Source organism: Lampetra fluviatilis, chromosome 30 (genome assembly GCF_964198595.1).
Source record: "Lampetra fluviatilis chromosome 30, kcLamFluv1.1, whole genome shotgun sequence".
In the NCBI taxonomy this organism is placed as follows: domain Eukaryota; kingdom Metazoa; phylum Chordata; class Hyperoartia; order Petromyzontiformes; family Petromyzontidae; genus Lampetra; species Lampetra fluviatilis.
In genome coordinates, this window is record NC_136304.1 from 4,154,601 (window position 1) to 4,173,680 (window position 19,080).

Below are 19,080 nucleotides of genomic sequence, written 5' to 3' on the forward strand. Positions count from 1 at the left end.
TTCTTGGTTCTTTCGGTAAAGTCACGTAGAAGGGAAACAATGAAATAATAAAAATATCAAACAATAAAATGATCACGACGTTTCCATTGCAACACAAGCAATCATCATCATCAGGTGTGAAACAGTAAGAAAATTTGAAGAAAAAAAACGCTACTTCTTTCAAATTTTCTTGCTGTGGTTTTCACACCTGATGACGATTGCTTGTGTTGCAATCGAAACGTCGTGAGAATTGTATTGTTTTATATTTTTATTATTGTATTCTTTCCCTTCTACGTGACTTTACCGAAAGAACCAAGAATATGTGCTAGATAACGTTGATAGAAAAATATTAGTGGAAAGAAAACAAAAGGTAACAATGCACTTGCGATCACTTTCCTGGGACGTCTTGGTCACTCCTAATGAGGGCCTGGATGGACGGACGGACGCATCTTCTAATATCTGCCTCACGCTCCTTGCGGACCAGATTTTCAAAGAGCCGGTGACGTTCAGTTTTTTCGGACGGTCCGGTCGAACTCGCGCCCATCACTTTGTTGCGGCTATAGAGTTAGCGAGCGACGGATTCCGTCAGCCTGTCACGCCTTTGAAAATTTGGTTTGGCCAGAGGAGCGTTGTTGTTTTATTTTCCAATTATTATTTATATAACATTTCAATGCACGTTGTACCAAGCAAGCATGAGTCTCTGTGAACTGCTGGTCCAACGGTAGGATGATTGTTTTGGTCTCATTCATTATTAATTGGGGCCTTTTGAATGATTGTCTTCATTATCAAAGTCTCTTCAATGCACCGGCCTATAGAATGTTTCCCCACATGGCTTAGTATAGCTGCCAACGTGGCTCCAGTCCAGCTGGGAGGTACATCTCATCCGAGCTTTGTGGCTTGCCAACACAGCTGCCCGTTCATTCATTTTTTAAAATGTAGGTTTCGCTTCCTGCCCCCCTCCCCCCCCGTCCTCCCACAGTAATATTACACTTTTTCAATCGACATCACTTAATGCGGCAAAGGAATCTCCATGCATAACTCTGCAGCGAGCAATGCAGCACGCTCCTTGGAAGATGACACCACGTAACAACTTCTGAGATCGCTTCAGTTGCAGGCCTGTTTATCCGTGCTCGGGGCAAGCCTTTTAATAAGTGCTCGCACACTGCCTCCCTGAACACATTGTCGGCGACATCACTGATTCCGGTCTTCAGGCCTTCGAATGCCGAGCACATGGACATGTTCCTAACTTCCACCGTTCCACCGCTCGCCTTGTCGGGACTGAGTCTTTGAGCTGCAGTGAAGCAATGACTATCCCGATTAGAGGCACTGATTATCCCGATTAGATGTCTGATTTGGCTGTTGTTCACAATTTCACCCAAAAACACAAAACTAAAATTGCTCGTCCCACTCGTCTCCGTGGATCTTCGTCTCGTTTCGCGTGCGGCAACAAAATCATCGCTGAACGCTCCCTGTGCACGCCCGGCACACCGCGAGAGTACTCCTCGGCGCAAAGTAAAACCGGGACCGGCTCGCAGCTCCCGACTCGGACTGGAGCCGTGTGCGCTGCGGGCGATGTAGAGTGGGGGGGCCGGCACTGCTGCACGTGTGACGTCGTCGTCGTCGTTGTCACGGCGTGGACTAGGCGCCGAGTCCACGCGAGTGACGGCCGACAGCCCCCCCCCCCCTCCCCACGTGCCGTCTGCACGCCGCTGTCGCAGTCGTCCTTTAGCTAGCGCCAATAGTTTAAACAAAAAATGATAGTGATTTGCGTTGTGGCTCGATGAGAAATCCGGACAAATGCTTGTTTGTTGATGAATAGGTATGTAAGGATTAGACGTATATTCACTGATGACGTAACATTATTTTGGCTCGCGATACACACACACCGAATCGTGCATGTACGAACTTTTATTTCTTTTAGTTTCGGCAAATTATATGCTAATGTTAACATTTAGGAGAACGGTTTGGAAAAAACTTTGCAAACAGGAGAAATAACGAGTGCCATTTAAATTGGAAGCAATTATGCCGATTTTTCAATTTAACCGCTGGGTCGGTGAATCAACACTCGCCTATTGCCCGTGCGTGCCGTGTGCTCTTAAAGTGCGACCAACATCTGCAAGAGTGAGCCTCCGTGGATTCGTCTGGATTCATGATCATATCCACGGAGAAGGGGGGCCGCCTCTTATCCCTGTCGGTCTTTTCCGCAAATCCCATTTACCAGTAGGAATATTGCAGGTTGAGAGGGCCGCAGGTAACGTGGGTTCCATGGCCGCATCTTTCCTTCTCTACCGCGCGGACATCGGCCCGTTTGCTCTCGCCTGGTCGTCTACAATGTCCTGTGCTTGTGGCCGATTCGGAGAAAACAACAACGCATGCCCCGCGCGCCAATGGGGTTGATCGTGAGTCCACAAGCGGCAGAGGCTTTGCCCCTCGTCTCGATTTGGACTCGTGCCAGTGAAGAGCAAGCCAGCGGTAGGTTTCGGTAATCGCCGTTCAGCGACCGTCTCATCGACACCACGATGCGAGATGGTCGTATTTCGATGTCTACCAGTTCATCCACCTGCCGACTAGCCCACCAGCCAACCTGTCTACCAGTTCATGCGTACACTTTCCCCCCAATTTTATTTCACCGATTGTGTTATCGGCATCATACCACGAGGTGAGATATGCCTTCTGATCTTTCGCGGGGCAGTCCAGTACTCCCTTGCGAGAGACCGGTCCAGAGAGGTAGATATCACATAACTACCTCTGAGATCCCTCTAAAGTGAAAGAGGCGGTAACACTTTCCCACTCACCCTGCTACAGAAAGCAATGTTCATCACATGGCGGCCAATCTGATCAATCTTCATGCTCGGTGCTGAAATGTGGCCAAATTAAGTTCCCGAAACCAAGTTTATTGACCTCATAGTTGTTTTCTCATCTTTCTCTGCGGTCCGGGCTGAGACCATCCACTCACTGCACTTGAGAACCCAGTTCAACGCGGATGCGAGCAATGTCTGCTCGACACACGCGAGCAAGGAGATCGTAGACAGCGGCGTGGTCTTGTCTAAGGCGGGGGGGGGGGGGGGCGAGCGGGCGGCGAGGGGTTGGCGAGCTGAAGACGAATATTTTTTTCCACTGGAGGAATCCGAAGAACTGTGAAGCTCTTTTTTCTCAGGTGTCCAATCGATGAATTCACCGTGCCATTCCTTGTCCTGGCTAACATCTCTGAGACGTCGATGAACGGAACGATTCGGTGCGTTGTCTGTGTAGCGTGGGCTTCTGAATCGGGCGCGGTTGTACCGAATCGCACCGCATCTTACTACCTCCCTAATCATCGCAGGGTCCTTCAACATAACTTCGATGGCAATAGGACATCAGTGGAATGTGCATGCGTGTTTGTATATTTGAACACACACACATACATATATATATACCTGTGGGGCAGTCAGCCATTTGTGAAACCAGATATTGAAAAATGCACAGGCCGTGTTTCATTTCAATCTTGCCACATTTTATAGTCCAGTAGAGTACGCCGTAGCTACAATATACATATATCCCATAATACGATTGATTTTGAATGAAGTGACTATAAGATTTATTTTAATAAGTACAAAGTTTGTTATATCACGGCAAGGTGAGCATTCTATTTGGTGACACTGTGTTGGTACAGTGGTGCAAGAAGCACAAAAAAACAAAAACAACTAACTCCAAACGTTCGTCAATAAGACTGCGTGGGCCTTGGAAGATAAAATGTAAATTCGGCGACGTTTCGGGCAACGGCCCTTTTCCATGACCCATTGGCGAGGTTTCCCACAATGGGCCAAGTTTTAATATCCAAGTTCTCAAACGGTACTGACCGCCACCTCGTACGTAGACGCTCGATCCGGTATGTGCGTGCATGGCATGGGGCATATGCTCATTCAACACGAATGGTCAAATTCGACGCTGACTTTGCATCGTCTGGACTACGCGTGTGTGACGTAGTGTCTGCGGTGGCAGCACCAGCAGTGGCGTTGGAACGTATCTATGAATGTGCGTGTGTTTGTCTTGCGTGCAATCGCGTGCATGTACCTGTGTGTGTGTGTGGGCCTTAACGTGCACATAGCCTGGCACAAGCGCCGTGGTGACGTCACCGCCACTTATTGGCGAAGGGCGGTTGTAGTTATGGGACCTTCATAGGTGTTCACCAACAGCACTTGCCCCAACAGTCTGTCAAGGCTATACGGGGAGATCTTTGTCTTTGTGTAAGGGGAGCGGTGGTGTGGCGGTTAGCGCGCTGCGCTACGAACCCGTCGACCCGAGTAAAATTCTCGCTCACGGCCAACACAAGTGATGATAATCGGAACTATTCCTGGGCCTCCCCTAGTTCGACTCAGCCTGAAGTGAGTACCTAGTGCGGTGTGTAAGCATCGTCACTGGGGAGACAAAGGCGGCCGGGCGTGGTGCTGGCCACCGACCCCCTTGTGTAACGTGCTGACCTTCATAGGTGCTCGCTAACACACTCGACGGGGGATCTTTGCGTGTACACGTGTGCATGTCCGTGTACGTGTTCAATTGCAAGCCATCGAACACAGACGACCACCGTGTCGCATGCTTTCATACGCGCTTCTGCGGCCGTCTGGAATGCTCTGCCTTCTGACATTAGGAATCCACTAGAGCTGTGCACTTTAAAATCTAAATTGAAAACTACAATTTACTTAGAGCTGCTTTTTGTAGAGTTCGTTGTCCTTCCCCCGCACCTCCGATTGGCACGGTAGGTGGCGTACGGCGCGAAGGAAGTTCAACGTACGTGAAGACACGCGTGCGCACGTGTGTAAGCTCGCGCGCGCGTGCGTGCGTGCGCGCAGGTGCCGTGCCGAGTGTGCACGTGTGGGACGCCACCTCCAAGCAGACGCTGGCCGTGCTGCGCTGCGGCCACGCGCGCGCGGTCTGTGGCGTGGGGTTCAGCGCCACGGGGCGGCTCCTCGTCAGCGTCGGCGCCGACCCCGAGCACACGCTCACCGTGTGGCGCTGGCAGGAGGGTGAGAGACAGCCCCCCCCCCCCACACACCTCACACGGGCGATCGATACGCTACAATCACACCTCGATACGCTACAAACACGTGCAATCGATACGCTACAACCGCAACTCAGATTTGCACGGTTGGCACACTCAAGCTACCACTAAACTGTAGCTCTTTTTGAGAAGCGACCTGGCCACAAATGATAGCTCAACAAAGTGGCTCATCGCGTGGAAATTTATAGAATCCGCCAAATACTCCAAACGCGGGAAGAGAGACACGCAAACTCCAAATATACAGCAGGCGTCAGGGACGGGAACGACCCCACGACCTCCTGTAGCAGAATCAGAATCTTTATTTATACTGGAGGAATCCGACGAACTATGCAGCTCTCGTTCACAGATGTCCAGTTGGGGGCACTGCATCAGAACATCACATTAACAAACGAGATATGAGTGCAAAGTATAGAAAGGGTAAACAAATACATATACACTCACGCACGTCAAACTAAACAATTTTGTTTCGTATCTCACCTCTCCGCTAGGCGCGCGAGTGTCGAGCCGAGGGGGTCACAGCGAGCGGGTGTTCGCCGCCGAGTTCCGCCCGGACTCGGACTCGCAACTCGTCACCGCCGGCGTCAAGAGCGTCAAGTTCTGGACGCTGGCGGGCGGGGTCCTGCTCGCCAAGAAGGGCGTCCTGGGGCCCGTCGAGGGCGCCCGCGTGCAGACGATGCTGTCGCTCGCCTTTGGGGCTGTGAGTGTAGCGACAGCCGCCGTGGGGATTACCGGCGGGGGGGGGTGGGGGGGGTGGGGGGGGGGGTGGTGGGGGGGTGGTGGGAGGGGTGGGGGGGGTGGTGGGGGATGGTGGGGGGGTGAGGGAGGCATGGTGGGGGTGGTGGCGGGGTTGGGGGGGGGGTGTAGGCGTGGTGGTGGGGGTAGTGGAAGCGTGGTGGTGGGGGTGGTGGGGGGGTGGTGGAGGGGTGGGGGGGGTAGTGGGGGGGGGTGGTGGTGGGGTGGGGGTGATGGGGGGGGGGGGTGGTGGGGGCGTGTTCGGGGTGGGGGGGTGGTGGGGGGGTTGGGGGGGGGTGGTGGAGCGGTGGTGGGTGGGGTAGTGGGTGGGTAGTGGGGGGGGGGGTGGAGGGGTGGTGGGGGGGTGGGGGGGATGGTGGGGGGGGTCAGTGACTGTGGGGTCGATGATGAAGCACGGGGAGTTCGTAATCGTGGAATGGTTATTTTGGGGCATGCGGGAAAATGTAATCTTGACATGTCAAAGATCACATCAGGGTGACTTACCATGGAGAGTTAGGTAATATAATTCACTTTAGGGTGGCTAGGTGGCTCAGCACGTTCATAATGGCCGTGTCAGAGACAGTGAGCCAGCACCGCTGAGATTCTGAGTTCAAATTCCAGGTCTGAGTGTCACGTGATTAAACCGCGTTCTCAAGTGCAGAGGTGGTGGTCTTAGCACGGTCGCAAATCAACCGCGTAGAGCCAAAACGCGCGATCAATACAGCTGCGTTGGGCAAGGTTTTTTACATTTGACAAATCTTAACTGTAGCTACACAACTAAACCCAAAGCATGTCTCCCGGACAAGTGACCTAACATCGGTGATGTTACATGGTGCAGATGATGGGGAGGGGGGGGCGGGGGCACAATGCGGGCAATTCGATCTCCGTGCTCGAGTGTCACGTCCAAAGGAACTCTCAGTTGTGCGTCAACGGTGTTTCATCTCCTGTCCAACCGCTGATGATGACTGTAACGCCTCTCTGTGCCTGACCCCCACGTCCCACCCTCTTTCTTACCCATCCCTCTCCTCCACACACCTCCCACTCTACCTCATCCCAATCTCTTTCCAATTGCTCCACACCCCCTCCACGCACCCCCCCCCCCCCCACCCCGTGACCCGCAGAACAGCCTGACGTTCACGGGCTCGCTGAGCGGCGACGTGTACGTGTGGCGCGAGCACGTGCTGGTGCGCCTGGTGGCGCGCGCGCACACGGGCCCCGTGTTCTCCATGTACACGACGCTCAAGGACGGCCTCATCGTCACCGGGGGGAAGGAGCGCCCGTGAGTCGAGTGTGCGACGGTCCGCTCGGCCTGCAGGCCAGCCGGCCAGCCGGCTAGCCGGCCGGTCCGCCAGCCGGCCTGTCTACGAGTTCATGCACTGGTCTGCTAGTCAACCTGAGCACCATTTCATCCACGTCTCTACTAGTCGATCAGCCAGCCTAATCTTAACTGCCCATTGCCCCGCTCACACTTGGGAACCCGCTTTAGTCACGCGCACCTGAAACCCAGGTGCCGACTCGCTGCCTCTGTGCCCCGTGAGCCACCTGGCCACCAACGCCCCACCTTTCAGCAGCCGGCCTTGAGCGGCGTTCCCAAAGGGCACGGGAACGAACCCCCGTCGGTCCGTGCCTCCGGTCTCCCACCGCTCCCAACGCGTCGGTCCGTTCCGCGGTTCGGCCCCCGTTGCCCGTTCTCTCGCGTCCATCCCCGACTCTGGCCCCGTCGCCTGTCGCCCCCCTCCATCAAGGAGCAAAGAGGGCGGCGCCGTCAAGCTGTGGGACCAGGAGATGAAACGCTGCCGAGCCTTCCAGCTGGAGACCGGGCAGCTCCTGGACTGCGTACGCTCCGTCTGCCGGGGAAAGGTAACAACGTTCCCGATTTCATCGCCAATCGGAAATCTGCCAATAATAGCCCCTTTTTGACAATCAGGCCTCTAGATTTACGCGTGCCTCTGTGTGTGTGTGTATGTTTTGTTGGTGTATATGGATGTATGCGTTTAGGGAGCCTCACTAGGTGCTCGCTAACAGCACTTGCCCTAATCGTCTACACAGCTATAAGGGGGGAACTTCGACTCTTTATTTGAGCGGTGGTATAGTGGTTAGCGCACTGTACTACAAAACCAGAGACCTGAATTCGACTCCTGGTCGTGGCCAAAATCAGCGGCGAGCGATATCCGAAAACCAGTCCTGGGCCCTGGCCTAGGTCGGCTCGCCCTGAAATGAGTTTCCGGTGTGGTGCGTGAACGTCACCGTGCGGGTGTTTAAAGCTCGGCCGAGCGAGAAAAAACGAAAAAAAACGAAAATACTATAAATAAAAAACTGAAAAAATACCGCAAAACCATAAAAAATTGCGTAAATACCCCAAAACCACTAACAACTGAAAAAATTACCCCAAAACCACTAAAAACCGAAAAATACCAAAAAAACACGAAAAAAAAAAATAAAACGAAAAAAACTATGAATAAAAATAAAAAACTTTAAAAATACCGCAAAACCATAAAAAATTGGGTAAATACCCCAAAACCACTCATTCTTTCACGGGGCCACGCCAGCCTACGTGGGCCCGCAACGCTCGCCCCAGCGGTCGACGCGAGGCCACACCCGCGATCGTCGCCTTGCCGCGTGCCCGCGTGCGTGCTCAGGGCAAGATCCTGGTGGGCACACGCGACGGTGACATCATCGAGGTCGGCGAGAAGAACGCGGCCTCCAACATCCTGATGAGCGGGCACACGCGCGGCCCCATCTGGGGGCTGGCGGCCCACCCGTCGCGCGACGCCGCCGTGTCGGCCAGTGACGACGGCACCGTGCGCATGTGGGACATCGCGGACAAGGTGCGGTGGGTGCCCTGGGGGGGTGGGGGGGAGGTTGGGGGCACACGCACAGCGTGGGGTGGGCACTGTGATATACGATCGGAGTGGGCTGGGAGCGAATCGTCGACCGATCATGCAGATGTTTGCCAATCAAACAAAACGGGGGGGGGGGGGGGGTGGGCGTTTCACACGACGCTCCACTCACCAGTTGGATGACTTTGCTGGCTAATGAATCGACACGGTGATTAACCATCGATGAATTGATACTCTGACGTGGCTGTCGGATCGGCTGCGAGCAGAATGGAGACCGTAGACACCGATTCGGGGTTCACGAGACCGGCAGGACGCGTCCGACGCACATTGCCATTTCACTCACGCGACGATGCGACTTTAATAACAATTACACGGGTCAAACACAGAACTCGGCTTCCGATCCCTGACACCGTTGGAGCCCTGCAGTCGATGAGAGCGACGTCCCCTGTTCAAGTTCCCCCTCTCCTTAGCCTGGCGCCTGGCCTCCTCCAACCCGCGGGTCTCGGTGCAGTCATACTGCCTGCACACTCGATAGTCGTGCCACTGACTCCACTAACTCCCACAAACCTGCCCCCCACCGCCGCCCCCCCCCACCACCCCTCGTCGCCCCCCCCCCACCCCCCCTCGTCGCCCCCAGCGGCCCGTCAACAAGGTGAGCCTCGGGCAGGCGGCGCGCTCGGCGGCGTACAGCCCCGACGGCGACATGGTGGCCATCGGCCTGGAGAACGGCGAGTTCATCCTCCTGGTGGTGGCCTCCATGAAGGTGTGGGGCAAGAAGCGCGACCGCAAGTCGGCCGTGCAGGACATCAGGTGAGCGAGCCGGGGAGCGTGGGGCGAGCCGGGGAGCGTGGGGCGAGCCGGGGAGCGTGGGGCGAGCCGGGGAGCGTGGGGCGAGCCGGGGAGCGTGGGTCGAGCCGGGGAGCGTGGGTCAAGCCGGGGAGCGTGGGTCAAGCCGGGGAGCGTGGGGCGAGCCGGGGAGCGTGGGTCGAGCCGGGGAGCGTGGGTCAAGCCGGGGAGCGTGGGTCAAGCCGGGGAGCGTGGGGCGAGCCGGGGAGCGTGGGTCAAGCCGGGGAGCGTGGGTCAAGCCGGGGAGCGTGGGTCGAGTCGGGGAGCATGGGTCCAGCCGGGGAGCGGTCCCGCTCAGCGGTTTGGCGCGCTGCGCACATGCCTGGCTCCCGTTCCCGGCCGCGGCCAACGTCGGTAGCGAATGTCTGAACCCCTTTTTTGGGGGGAGGCGGTCGGCCTCGGCGTGGTGCCGGCCCCACCACCGGCCCAGCGCTGCACCGGCTCACGTAAACGGCACGAGCCCCAGCCGCCCGTGACGTCGCCTTTGCCTGCGCGTGTGCGTCTGCGCGAGCGCGGAGCCAGGTTCAGCCCCGACTCGCGCTACCTGGCCGTCGGTTCGTGCGACTGCGCCGTCGACTTCTACGACCTCTCCCAGGGCCCCTCGCTGGCGCGCGTCGGCTACTGCCGCGACGTGCCCAGCTTCGTCATCCAGCTCGACTTCTCCGCCGACGGCCGCTACATCCAGGTGAGCTCCGTGCCCCCGGCCGCGTGGGGAGGCCGGGGAGGGGGGGGGAGACTCTGATTGGCGCGGTTGGCTACGTACGGTGCGAAAGAAGCTCAACGTACGTACGTGAGCAGAGTGTTGGGGCGAGCGCTGTTAAGCGAGCGCCTTGCGAAGGCCGGCCACGGTACACGAAGGGGGTGGGTGGCCAGCACCACGCCCCGGCCGCCTTTGTGTTCCTAGCGGCGATGTTTACACACCGCACCAGATACACATTTGAGGCTGAGTCGACCTAGGGGAGGCCCAGGACCGGTTCAAATACTCGCCACCGGTGCTGGCCGTGAGCGGGAATCGAATTCGGGTCGCCGGTTTCAAAGCGTAGCGCGCTAACCGCTACACCACCGCTCCCCACAAGTTCAACGGACATGCGCAAGTCCGCTGGGGGCGGCTCGTAGCTCGCTCAGCCCCCTAGGTCAACTCGGCCCCGACGGTCGATGGCGGCGCCGTTGAGTTGTCCCGACGCCCCGCGTGTTGACGGTGTGCTGCCCGCCCACCCGCCCCCCGCCCTCCCCCCGCCCCCCCCCGCCCTCCCCCCGCCGTGGGCACGCTGCACCAGGTCTCGACGGGTGCGTACCGGCGCGTCGTGTACGAGGTGCCGACAGGGAAACCCGTGCCAGAGCAGACCGTAGTCGACCGCATCACCTGGGCGTCCTGGACCTGGTACGTGTGTGTCTGTGTGTGTGTCTATGTGTGTGTCAGTGTGAGTGTCTGTGTGTGTGTGTCTGTGTGTGTGTGCGTGTGTCTGTGTGTGTGTCTGTGTGCGTGTGTCTGTGTGTGTGTCTGTGTGTGTGTCTGTGTGTGTGTGTGTGGGGAGCGGTGGTGTAGCGGTTAGCGCGCTGCGCTTTGAAACCGGCGACCCGAATTCGATTTGAGTCTATCAGAACCGGTCCTGGGCCTCCCCTAGGTAGACTCAGCATCAAATAAGTACCTGGTGCGGTGTGTAAACATCGCCGCTGGGGAGACAAATGCCTAATTAGGTACGCATGTTAAACTTCTTTCGCACCGTACGTAGCCAACCGCGCTTATCGGTGGTGCGGGGGCAGTGCGGGGAAAGACAACAACACTAAACACAACAAAAGCATGATAATTGGTTCTTTACCCTTCTATCTGGCAACAAAACTGACACCTTTTTTTACAAGGAGTCATGTTTGCATAGACCGCAATACCTGCAGTCATAATACAAACAAAAGAACATAACTCTGATAATGTGCACTGTCCTTAAAGTTGATTGATCCACACCCGAGACAGCTTTCCTTAGAGCCTAGTCTCATATGGGTTGGACCAGATGACGCCAAAAGGCGCACAACTCAAAGACAATGCACCATCAGAGTATGAGAGCTCGGGGCAAGCATCTACACTATGGGAACCTCATTTGCCAGTAAAAATATGATAATTGGTTCTTTACCCTTCTATCTGGCAACAAAACTGACACCTTTTTTTACAAGGAGTCATGTTTGCATAGACCGCAATACCTGCAGTCATAATAAAAACAAAAGAACATAACTCTGATAATGTGCACTGTCCTTAAAGTTGATTGATCCACACCCGAGACAGCTTTCCTTAGAGCCTAGTCTCATATGGGTTGGACCAGATGACGCCAAAAGGCGCACAACTCAAAGACAATGCACCATCAGAGTATGAGAGCTCGGGGCAAGCATCTACACTATGGGAACCTCATTTGCCAGTAAAAATATGATAATTGGTTCTTTACCCTTCTATCTGGCAACAAAACTGACACCTTTTTTTACAAGGAGTCATGTTTGCATAGACCGCAATACCTGCAGTCATAATACAAACAAAAGAACATAACTCTCATAATGTGCACTGTCCTTAAAGTTGATTGATCCACACCCGAGACAGCTTTCCTTAGAGCCTAGTCTCATATGGGTTGGACCAGATGACGCCAAAAGGCGCACAACTCAAAGACAATGCACCATCAGAGTATGAGAGCTCGGGGCAAGCATCTACACTATGGGAACCTCATTTGCCAGTAAAAATATGATAATTGGTTCTTTACCCTTCTATCTGGCAACAAAACTGACACCTTTTTTTACACATTATCAGAGTTATGTTCTTTTGTTTGTATTATGACTGCAGGTATTGCGGTCTATGCAAACATGACTCCTTGTAAAAAAAGGTGTCAGTTTTGTTGCCAGATAGAAGGGTAAAGAACCAATTATCATATTTTTACTGGCAAATGAGGTTCCCATAGTGACAACAAAAGCAGTTCTAAAGACATTAGTTTTAGGCTACATGGTGGGGGAGGGGGGGGAAATCCTTTGTCTTTGTCCGCGTGCGATGACCGAGCAGCACACAGGGTGAGGAGGTGCTCGGAATTTGGCCGCGCAACGCCGAGAAGTGCAACGTGAACTGCGCGAGCGTCTCCCACTCGGGCCTCACCGTCGCCACCGGCGACGACTTCGGCCTCGTCAAACTCTTCGACTTCCCGTGCCAAGAGCGATTCGTGAGCTCCCGCGTCGCGTCACGCCCCCCCCACCCGCCCCCCGCGCGCTCGCGTTCGCTCCGCGCGACGTTGTCCCGACGTTTCTTCCTGGCCGCGCGTGCCGGGCTCGCGTTCTCGTCCAGAGCGGGACGACGTCGACCGGGATCATCGGGGAACCTCGCAATGTTCGCGCCGAACCCACGTGGCTCACGTCCGCGTGCCGGGAGCGTGTTCGGGAAAAAGCCGCTGCGTCGTAGAGAGCCGCCGCGCGGCAGCACGAACGCGACAACCCACGCGGTCGTACGTCAGCATCCAATTATCGGCTCGTTGAAACCACCGACGGCGCGGTTACGCGAGGTCGCCGTGCCGCTGTCTCCGTGTGCAGACGAAACACAAGCGGTTTACCGGCCACTCGCTGCACGTGACGGCCGTGCGCTTCTCCCAGGGAGATCGATTCCTGCTCACGGCAGGAGGCCAGGACAGCAGGTACCCTCGTCCACAAAAATAACCCCCCTTCCCCGAGCACCGAGCCAACTCGCCACCTATTAACGCCGGTAGGGAGCATTCTGTTCTACCTCCGTGTGGATTGACAACAGCAGATTAAAGACGTCGCTGTAGATTTGTTATCCACGCCACTTGTCTGCTCCGAAGCAGAGCGGATCTCGTCCATTCCCCCTTCAAAGGAGTGAAGGCAGCAGCAGCGGAGTGTTTCCAATGTGGCCGATGGTTTGAGATTTGTGGCCACACTCGCAGGGCACTGGAGCATGAGTGGGTGGTGTGCCCAGCACCACGCCTGCCGATGTTCACACACCGCACCAGCTACTCACTTAAGGCTGAGTTGACCTAGGGATGGCCTTGATTCGAGTTAATTAAGATATCACCACTCATCCGCTGATGTTAAGCGGGACTGGGAAGTGGGATTGCCGGGTTCATAGCGCAGTGCGATGATCACCCCACTTGCTGTACTGCCATCTACAGGCCATCTCACTCGCAGCACAGTGCTCTTGAGAGTTCGACAACAGTCCAGTGATCCGCCGACCTCTGCCTGCAAAGTGATGGGTTCGACACGCACTGCCACGCGTGTCCTGTACGCTATAGCTGCGGGATAGGATTATTGAGGGTTTAATTCACTGGATGCAGGTGCTAGCCTTTGTGTACAGAAGTACCCTTCTTTCTTCGTATTCAAAGTAGTCATTGATATTATTATCATCAGCTTTCTCTTTCGCTTAGATTGTATCGTTACTTGTGAGTGTAGTTTTACTTTTATGTACAGCGCTTTGAGATGCTTCGACATGAAAGGCACTTTATAAAATGCAGGTTGTTTTTATTATTACATGGAGGTGGAACAATGGCAGTGTTTTCCGCACTGCGTTATGAAACCGCCAACCTGAGATGGATCCCGGGTCACAGTTCACATCGGTGTGCGAGTGATACCTGAGCAGTTCCTGCCCCCCCCCACCCACCCACCCACTACCCATCACCAACCCGCACTGACCAGCGTGGTGAGGTATGGTCAAACAACTCCCATGACCCGCATGGCACGGAGAGGCTGTCATCCAGCAGTGGACTGACAATTTGCTGAAATGTAATCATGTACATATATTTTTTCATTATTATTAAAACTATTCACTGGACCTGATTCGGTTTTCCCGCGGATTCCGCGCACATTCACTCGGCGATGTAAAGCAGTTCATCTCCGGCGTGGCGTGGACGAGTTCCGAGACATCCTGCGTGCCTTTTTTTTACCTACGTGACTTTACCGAAAAAACCTAAGAATATGAATCCTGCGTGCCCATTTCCCCCCCCGCCCTCTGTCTCTCTCTCTCTCCACGCAGCGTGTTCGTGTGGAAGTGCCAATGATCGTCGTGCGATGGGGGAGCTCGGAAGACGGGGTGCGAAGCTGCCCCCGCCGCTCCCTGGGGGCCCACCGCTGCGGGGAAGGAAAGAAGGAAGGAGCGGTGGCGCTTATGCCATCCTTGCCGGAGCGCGGCACACGCGTGTTTGTGGGTTCCGTGCGGCGCTCGATGGATACATTTTTGGCTGACGCCGATCGAAGTGTCTTGGCTCCTGATCGATGGGTTCGGTTCAACCCTCCGTCGAAGGGCTGCCGCGGCAAATGCGTGCTCGGGTCGCGGCTCTGGCGGGTGTCGTTAAGCCATTGAGCCTGCTTTCGAAAGCCCTTGGATTGGCGGTGGGATGAACGGGTCCGCTGTTTGCGGTAAGACTCGGCGGTTACGGAGGCTTGCGATCGCAGGTGAAGCGAAACTCTCCGCGATTTCACGAGCCGCGCGGACTGACGTGTAGCGATGCCTACGGACGTTGCATCGATCGCAGAAGCTCGAGCAGGTTCGAGCCTGGTGAGCACGGGGAGCGTTGACCACCAGGGGCTTGCCAGGTGTTGTAGGCTCAGGCTGCAAAGTGGCCAGGAGATGGCAGTGTTGAGTGTCACCACTGAGCACGCTTGGTGGGTTCTCCTCCGGATACGCTGGTTTTCTGCCACGTGAAGCCAAACACACAATAATGCAGCAGCACCCCACCTAAACAAGCCCTGAAACTCACGGAGGCTTCAATGGCTAAATCTTTGGCATTGTTACAGAGGCGCCCGCCGTGTTTGGCTGGCGAGTGTCACTGCTGTCCATCCCAACTATGTCAAGGTCAGTTCTCGAACGCGAGAAATTCATCCCACACCCACTGGCCTCGGGAGGGGGCGAGCTCTCGCCCATCGTCTCGATTGCGCGCCGACATCGGCCTCTGCCCCAGTTCTTTTCCGCGTAACATTTCCGCTTGGGGGAAAGTCGTTAATGAATTGCACGGATGTGGGCCACAGCATAATTATGTACGACCTGGGTACGTACGGCCTGCGCACGGCCTGGTAACGTACGGCCTGCGCACGGCCTAGGCTGGCCAATGCTTTTACCCCTTTTCCGTTGGCACCTTCCGAGCGCCACCCTAGCCACAAAGCCCTCGGCAGTGTAACGGGTGGTTTTGCGCCCACCGGCTATTTTGCTGGAGCCGAGCCAGAACACAAACCCTGAAGCTGTGGCCTCACAATACATTCTGAATCTTTGGCTCAGTGCCAATAGGGGGTGGGGGCAGGGCTGACGACGCATCTGTATCGTGTGTGACGTCGGTCAGTACGCCGTGAGGACAACGGCGTCACGGCGTCGTTGCCCACGCGGCGCGGGTTTGCGCTGTGGGAAAAGGGGTTTTTCGTGGTCTGAAGTTTGGATAAGAATCGTCGGTCCTCCGATGTATGTGCCTGTGGTGATGCTGCTGCTCCTGCTGCTGCTGCAGCCATTTCTTGATGGCAAGACGCAGCTGCGTGGAGACGCAGCTGTGTGGAGACGCAGCACGTTGCTGCCGATGCGACCGCCGCCGTCGCCTCGACGTTTTTGCGAAGCGCGGAGGGTTTAGCGCGGCCGTGTAAAATATCGTAGTCCCTTCGTCCAATGGACCCGTGTACATACGACTCAATGAGGCGCAGCGGTAACGCTACCAAACGTCCCAGTTCGGCCGGGACAGTTTCGGTGGTTTCAGAAAGTGTGTCCAGGTGTTCTCGAAGCTTTAATGAAAATCGGGATTTTGTACCCCGGTTTAACATTTGGGGATATTGTGCTCCTTACTCATGATTTAGGGCGAAGGGCAGAGCTACATGTGGAGTGGGTGGGGCTACCTGGGTAGTGGGCGGGGCTACCCGAGCAGTGGGCAGGGCCAACGTCAGAGTGGGGCTGGGCCATTTGCTGTGAGCAGGGCTAGTGGTTGGGTGGGCGTAGCTATGTAAAAGGAGGCGGGGCGTGAAAGTGGAGGAGGCTCCCAGAAATGTGGGCAGCTTGACGCGGCGGTTGGCTTGAGGCACGTGTCAATAAGTCAATGGCAGTGTTGTGTACTTGTACGTGACCTGTGCATAGTTAATATTCGTGTACGAGAGCGGCTGTGAGTGCGTGCACGCGCGCCCGTGTGCAAGTGTACATTCAATGAATGGTGGATGTCGTTCACCTGAATTTATATCAGTAAATGCCGAAAGTTGCTTTAATTGGGACTGCGTGAAAGACCGTGTGTGAAGTAAGGGCAAGCTGCATGAGTGTTGAAGATCTCACCGGATACTGACCCAGCCTATCTAGACTCAATCATCTGTGGGTAAAAACAACAAAAAACACAACCCCAAAACTACAATCGCGAGTGTTGTTAATAATCGTATCACAGTACCATGTATTATTATCATTTACAGCAGGATAAGTGGAGAATGTGTGTGCGCGTGTGGATCATTTTGCCCTGTGTGGCCTTAGCGTAAACGTCAACTCCATCTCGCCATGCCGTTCGTACAGATTCGGTGTTAATTAACGGCGTCTCGGTCGATCATTTTCTTTCTCTTTTCCATCCTCCGATCTCAACATCCTGCACCGGACACAACAGCCCGTTTGGCTTGCCAGTCATCGTTATTGCAGCCTGGTGAAAATACACGGGGACTTGATTGCAATTGAACTTCGTGGATGTTGTTTATGTTAGTGTACATATTACGTATCCATCGGTTTGGTGCTATTGTGCTGCGGGCTCTCATTTACCGATTCGTTCGTGTACTCAATTGAGGCTAATGGATATTATTTTAGTCCTTTAACCTACCGGGGCGAGGTTGATGTTAAATATAAACCGCTGCAGTCATTTTATCTCCGTGGGTTGTCGCAAAGTAAAATGTCTTTTTTTATTTGTTGCTAAGACAAAGACACCGCTCGTTATCGCGTGGTGGTAACGCAGGCAAGCGAAGCAGTGCCAGGAGACTCGGTTCATCACCTTTAGCCACGATCCAGCCACCGCTGGATGAAGGCTTCCCCACAGCCGTCGGCATCTCTCTCGCGCGTGGTCTTGCGGTGCGCCAATCCATCCCGTGCGCCCGTGCGCCCGAGATGTGATTTCAATCCTCCATCTCCGCGGTAGGCGTCCTCTCGCCTATAATAAGAGGACCGCTTTTTTTTTCTTTGCTCCTCTTATCTTCACTTGGGCGCACGTAATGGGATAGGATGACGTAGTTCCACTAGGCCACGTCCAGGTCAATTACGCAATTAAGTGCGGATGATAGGACGGTGGCTTTGCAGCCACTCCTGGCTTGCGCCTGTTATCCTTGCAAAAGCGCAGTTGACAGGAATAAGGAACTGAAAATACGGATATGAGGAATTTTCTCTTGTCGATTCAGTGGGCCGCGTAAAATTAGAAATAGCGGGCAATAGAGTAGCGCGGCGTTCTTCATTGCAAGGCCGGCGGGGGGAGGGGGGGGGCACTGGTGGCCCGTGGTGACCTTTCATGCGGCCCCCAACAATACACAAAGAGTGAAAACGCTCCCATCACCCTCGTCATCGTGCTGCTGTCAAACCCCCCCAATGGTTTCAAAGGTTCGGCGGACCCTCGCTCACACTGACGACGTCTCATCATGAAGAACGCCGGTGTAGCGGATAAGGGGGAGTTTCACGGCCCATCAGTCGCGTTTGTATCATTGTTTGTTTGTTTGTTTTAAGTCGGCATGCCAAAGTTTACTATGCACTAAACTTGTACCAGTTCACTGTGCTCCCTGTGCGTGGCGTGGGCCGAGTTGTGGATGCGGTTGCCATGCACTTTCCAACCGTTCCATCCTTCGTGGCTTCAACGTGACACAACTTGTTTGCACATGCGCGCGCATACGTAATACGTGTAACACACATGTGCACCAAAATGACTACATAATACGTACCGTAGATATGCATTACTCCGCATGCACGCACGCACACGCGCGCGCGAGTACAAACGTGCACTCGCAGTGTAGCGTGGTCGGAAAGGGTCCTGAGACAAGAAATACGCCGCGCCCCCCACTTCCCGATCTCTTCATAGCTCAAACCCTGGGCCCTCCCATCCCGTGGGCGTTGGCGCAGTTGCACCGCCTACACACTCTCAATAGCTACGCCGCTGCTCACGTACTCGGACACATTAAATAAAAAAGATGCATTCAACACCGGTGCAATATAATCTTTCAGTCATTTTTCGGCTTCATTACGTTTCGAACTGTGGGACTCGACACTATCGTCAGCTATTGTTTTGTTGTTGCTATATTTGAATTATTGCGATCGTACTTTTTAACTCAATAAACCAGAGACGTGTTTTTTTTATTTTGCTTATCGTGTTTCCCCACGGTGTCACCACAAATGAAATAACCGCGGGCGTGTCCCCCTTCAAATTATGACATCTCAGTATTTCTGTTTGGAACAAAAGATGTTGAATTTGATTCAAATGCCGAGCGCTGGTGTTGCTTTCATCTCGCGGTTTACAACTTCAATGTCGGAATTGGGGTCACGGCGGAGATGGATCCGTCACGGCAACTCGACCGCGAAATCCGCCAAATCGGTGATTTTTTTTTATTCCCAATTTACTAAACCCGTTTTGGTTTGTCTTCGCGTGCTGTTCAAATCAGATTTGCGCTGCCCGATGCAGCAGAAGCTTGATATAATTTTATAGTCAT

The 19,080-nt window shown here is 54.7% G+C and overlaps 1 protein-coding gene across 4 annotated transcripts in view; it reads left to right on the forward strand.

The window, feature by feature from the left end:
* Positions 1 to 18,723, forward strand: part of LOC144943143 (echinoderm microtubule-associated protein-like 6) — a 187,426-nt gene extending 168,703 nt beyond the window's left edge. For 3 of the 4 annotated variants that reach the window (XM_078870355.1, XM_078870356.1, XM_078870357.1), the window contains 11 exons: positions 4,809 to 4,982; positions 5,506 to 5,714; positions 6,871 to 7,028; positions 7,495 to 7,609; positions 8,389 to 8,577; positions 9,227 to 9,399; positions 9,958 to 10,120; positions 10,713 to 10,816; positions 12,467 to 12,620; positions 12,985 to 13,085; positions 14,435 to 18,723. In XM_078870355.1, the coding sequence (XP_078726481.1) occupies positions 4,809 to 4,982; positions 5,506 to 5,714; positions 6,871 to 7,028; positions 7,495 to 7,609; positions 8,389 to 8,577; positions 9,227 to 9,399; positions 9,958 to 10,120; positions 10,713 to 10,816; positions 12,467 to 12,620; positions 12,985 to 13,085; positions 14,435 to 14,459 (1,565 nt within the window). In that variant the 3' untranslated portion in view covers positions 14,460 to 18,723. Of the gene's footprint in view, positions 1 to 4,808; positions 4,983 to 5,505; positions 5,715 to 6,870; positions 7,029 to 7,494; positions 7,610 to 8,388; positions 8,578 to 9,226; positions 9,400 to 9,957; positions 10,121 to 10,712; positions 10,817 to 12,466; positions 12,621 to 12,984; positions 13,086 to 14,434 lie in introns of those variants that run through there. The other variant, XM_078870358.1, reaches the window with a different exon arrangement.
* The last annotated feature ends 357 nt before the right edge of the window (positions 18,724 to 19,080 follow it).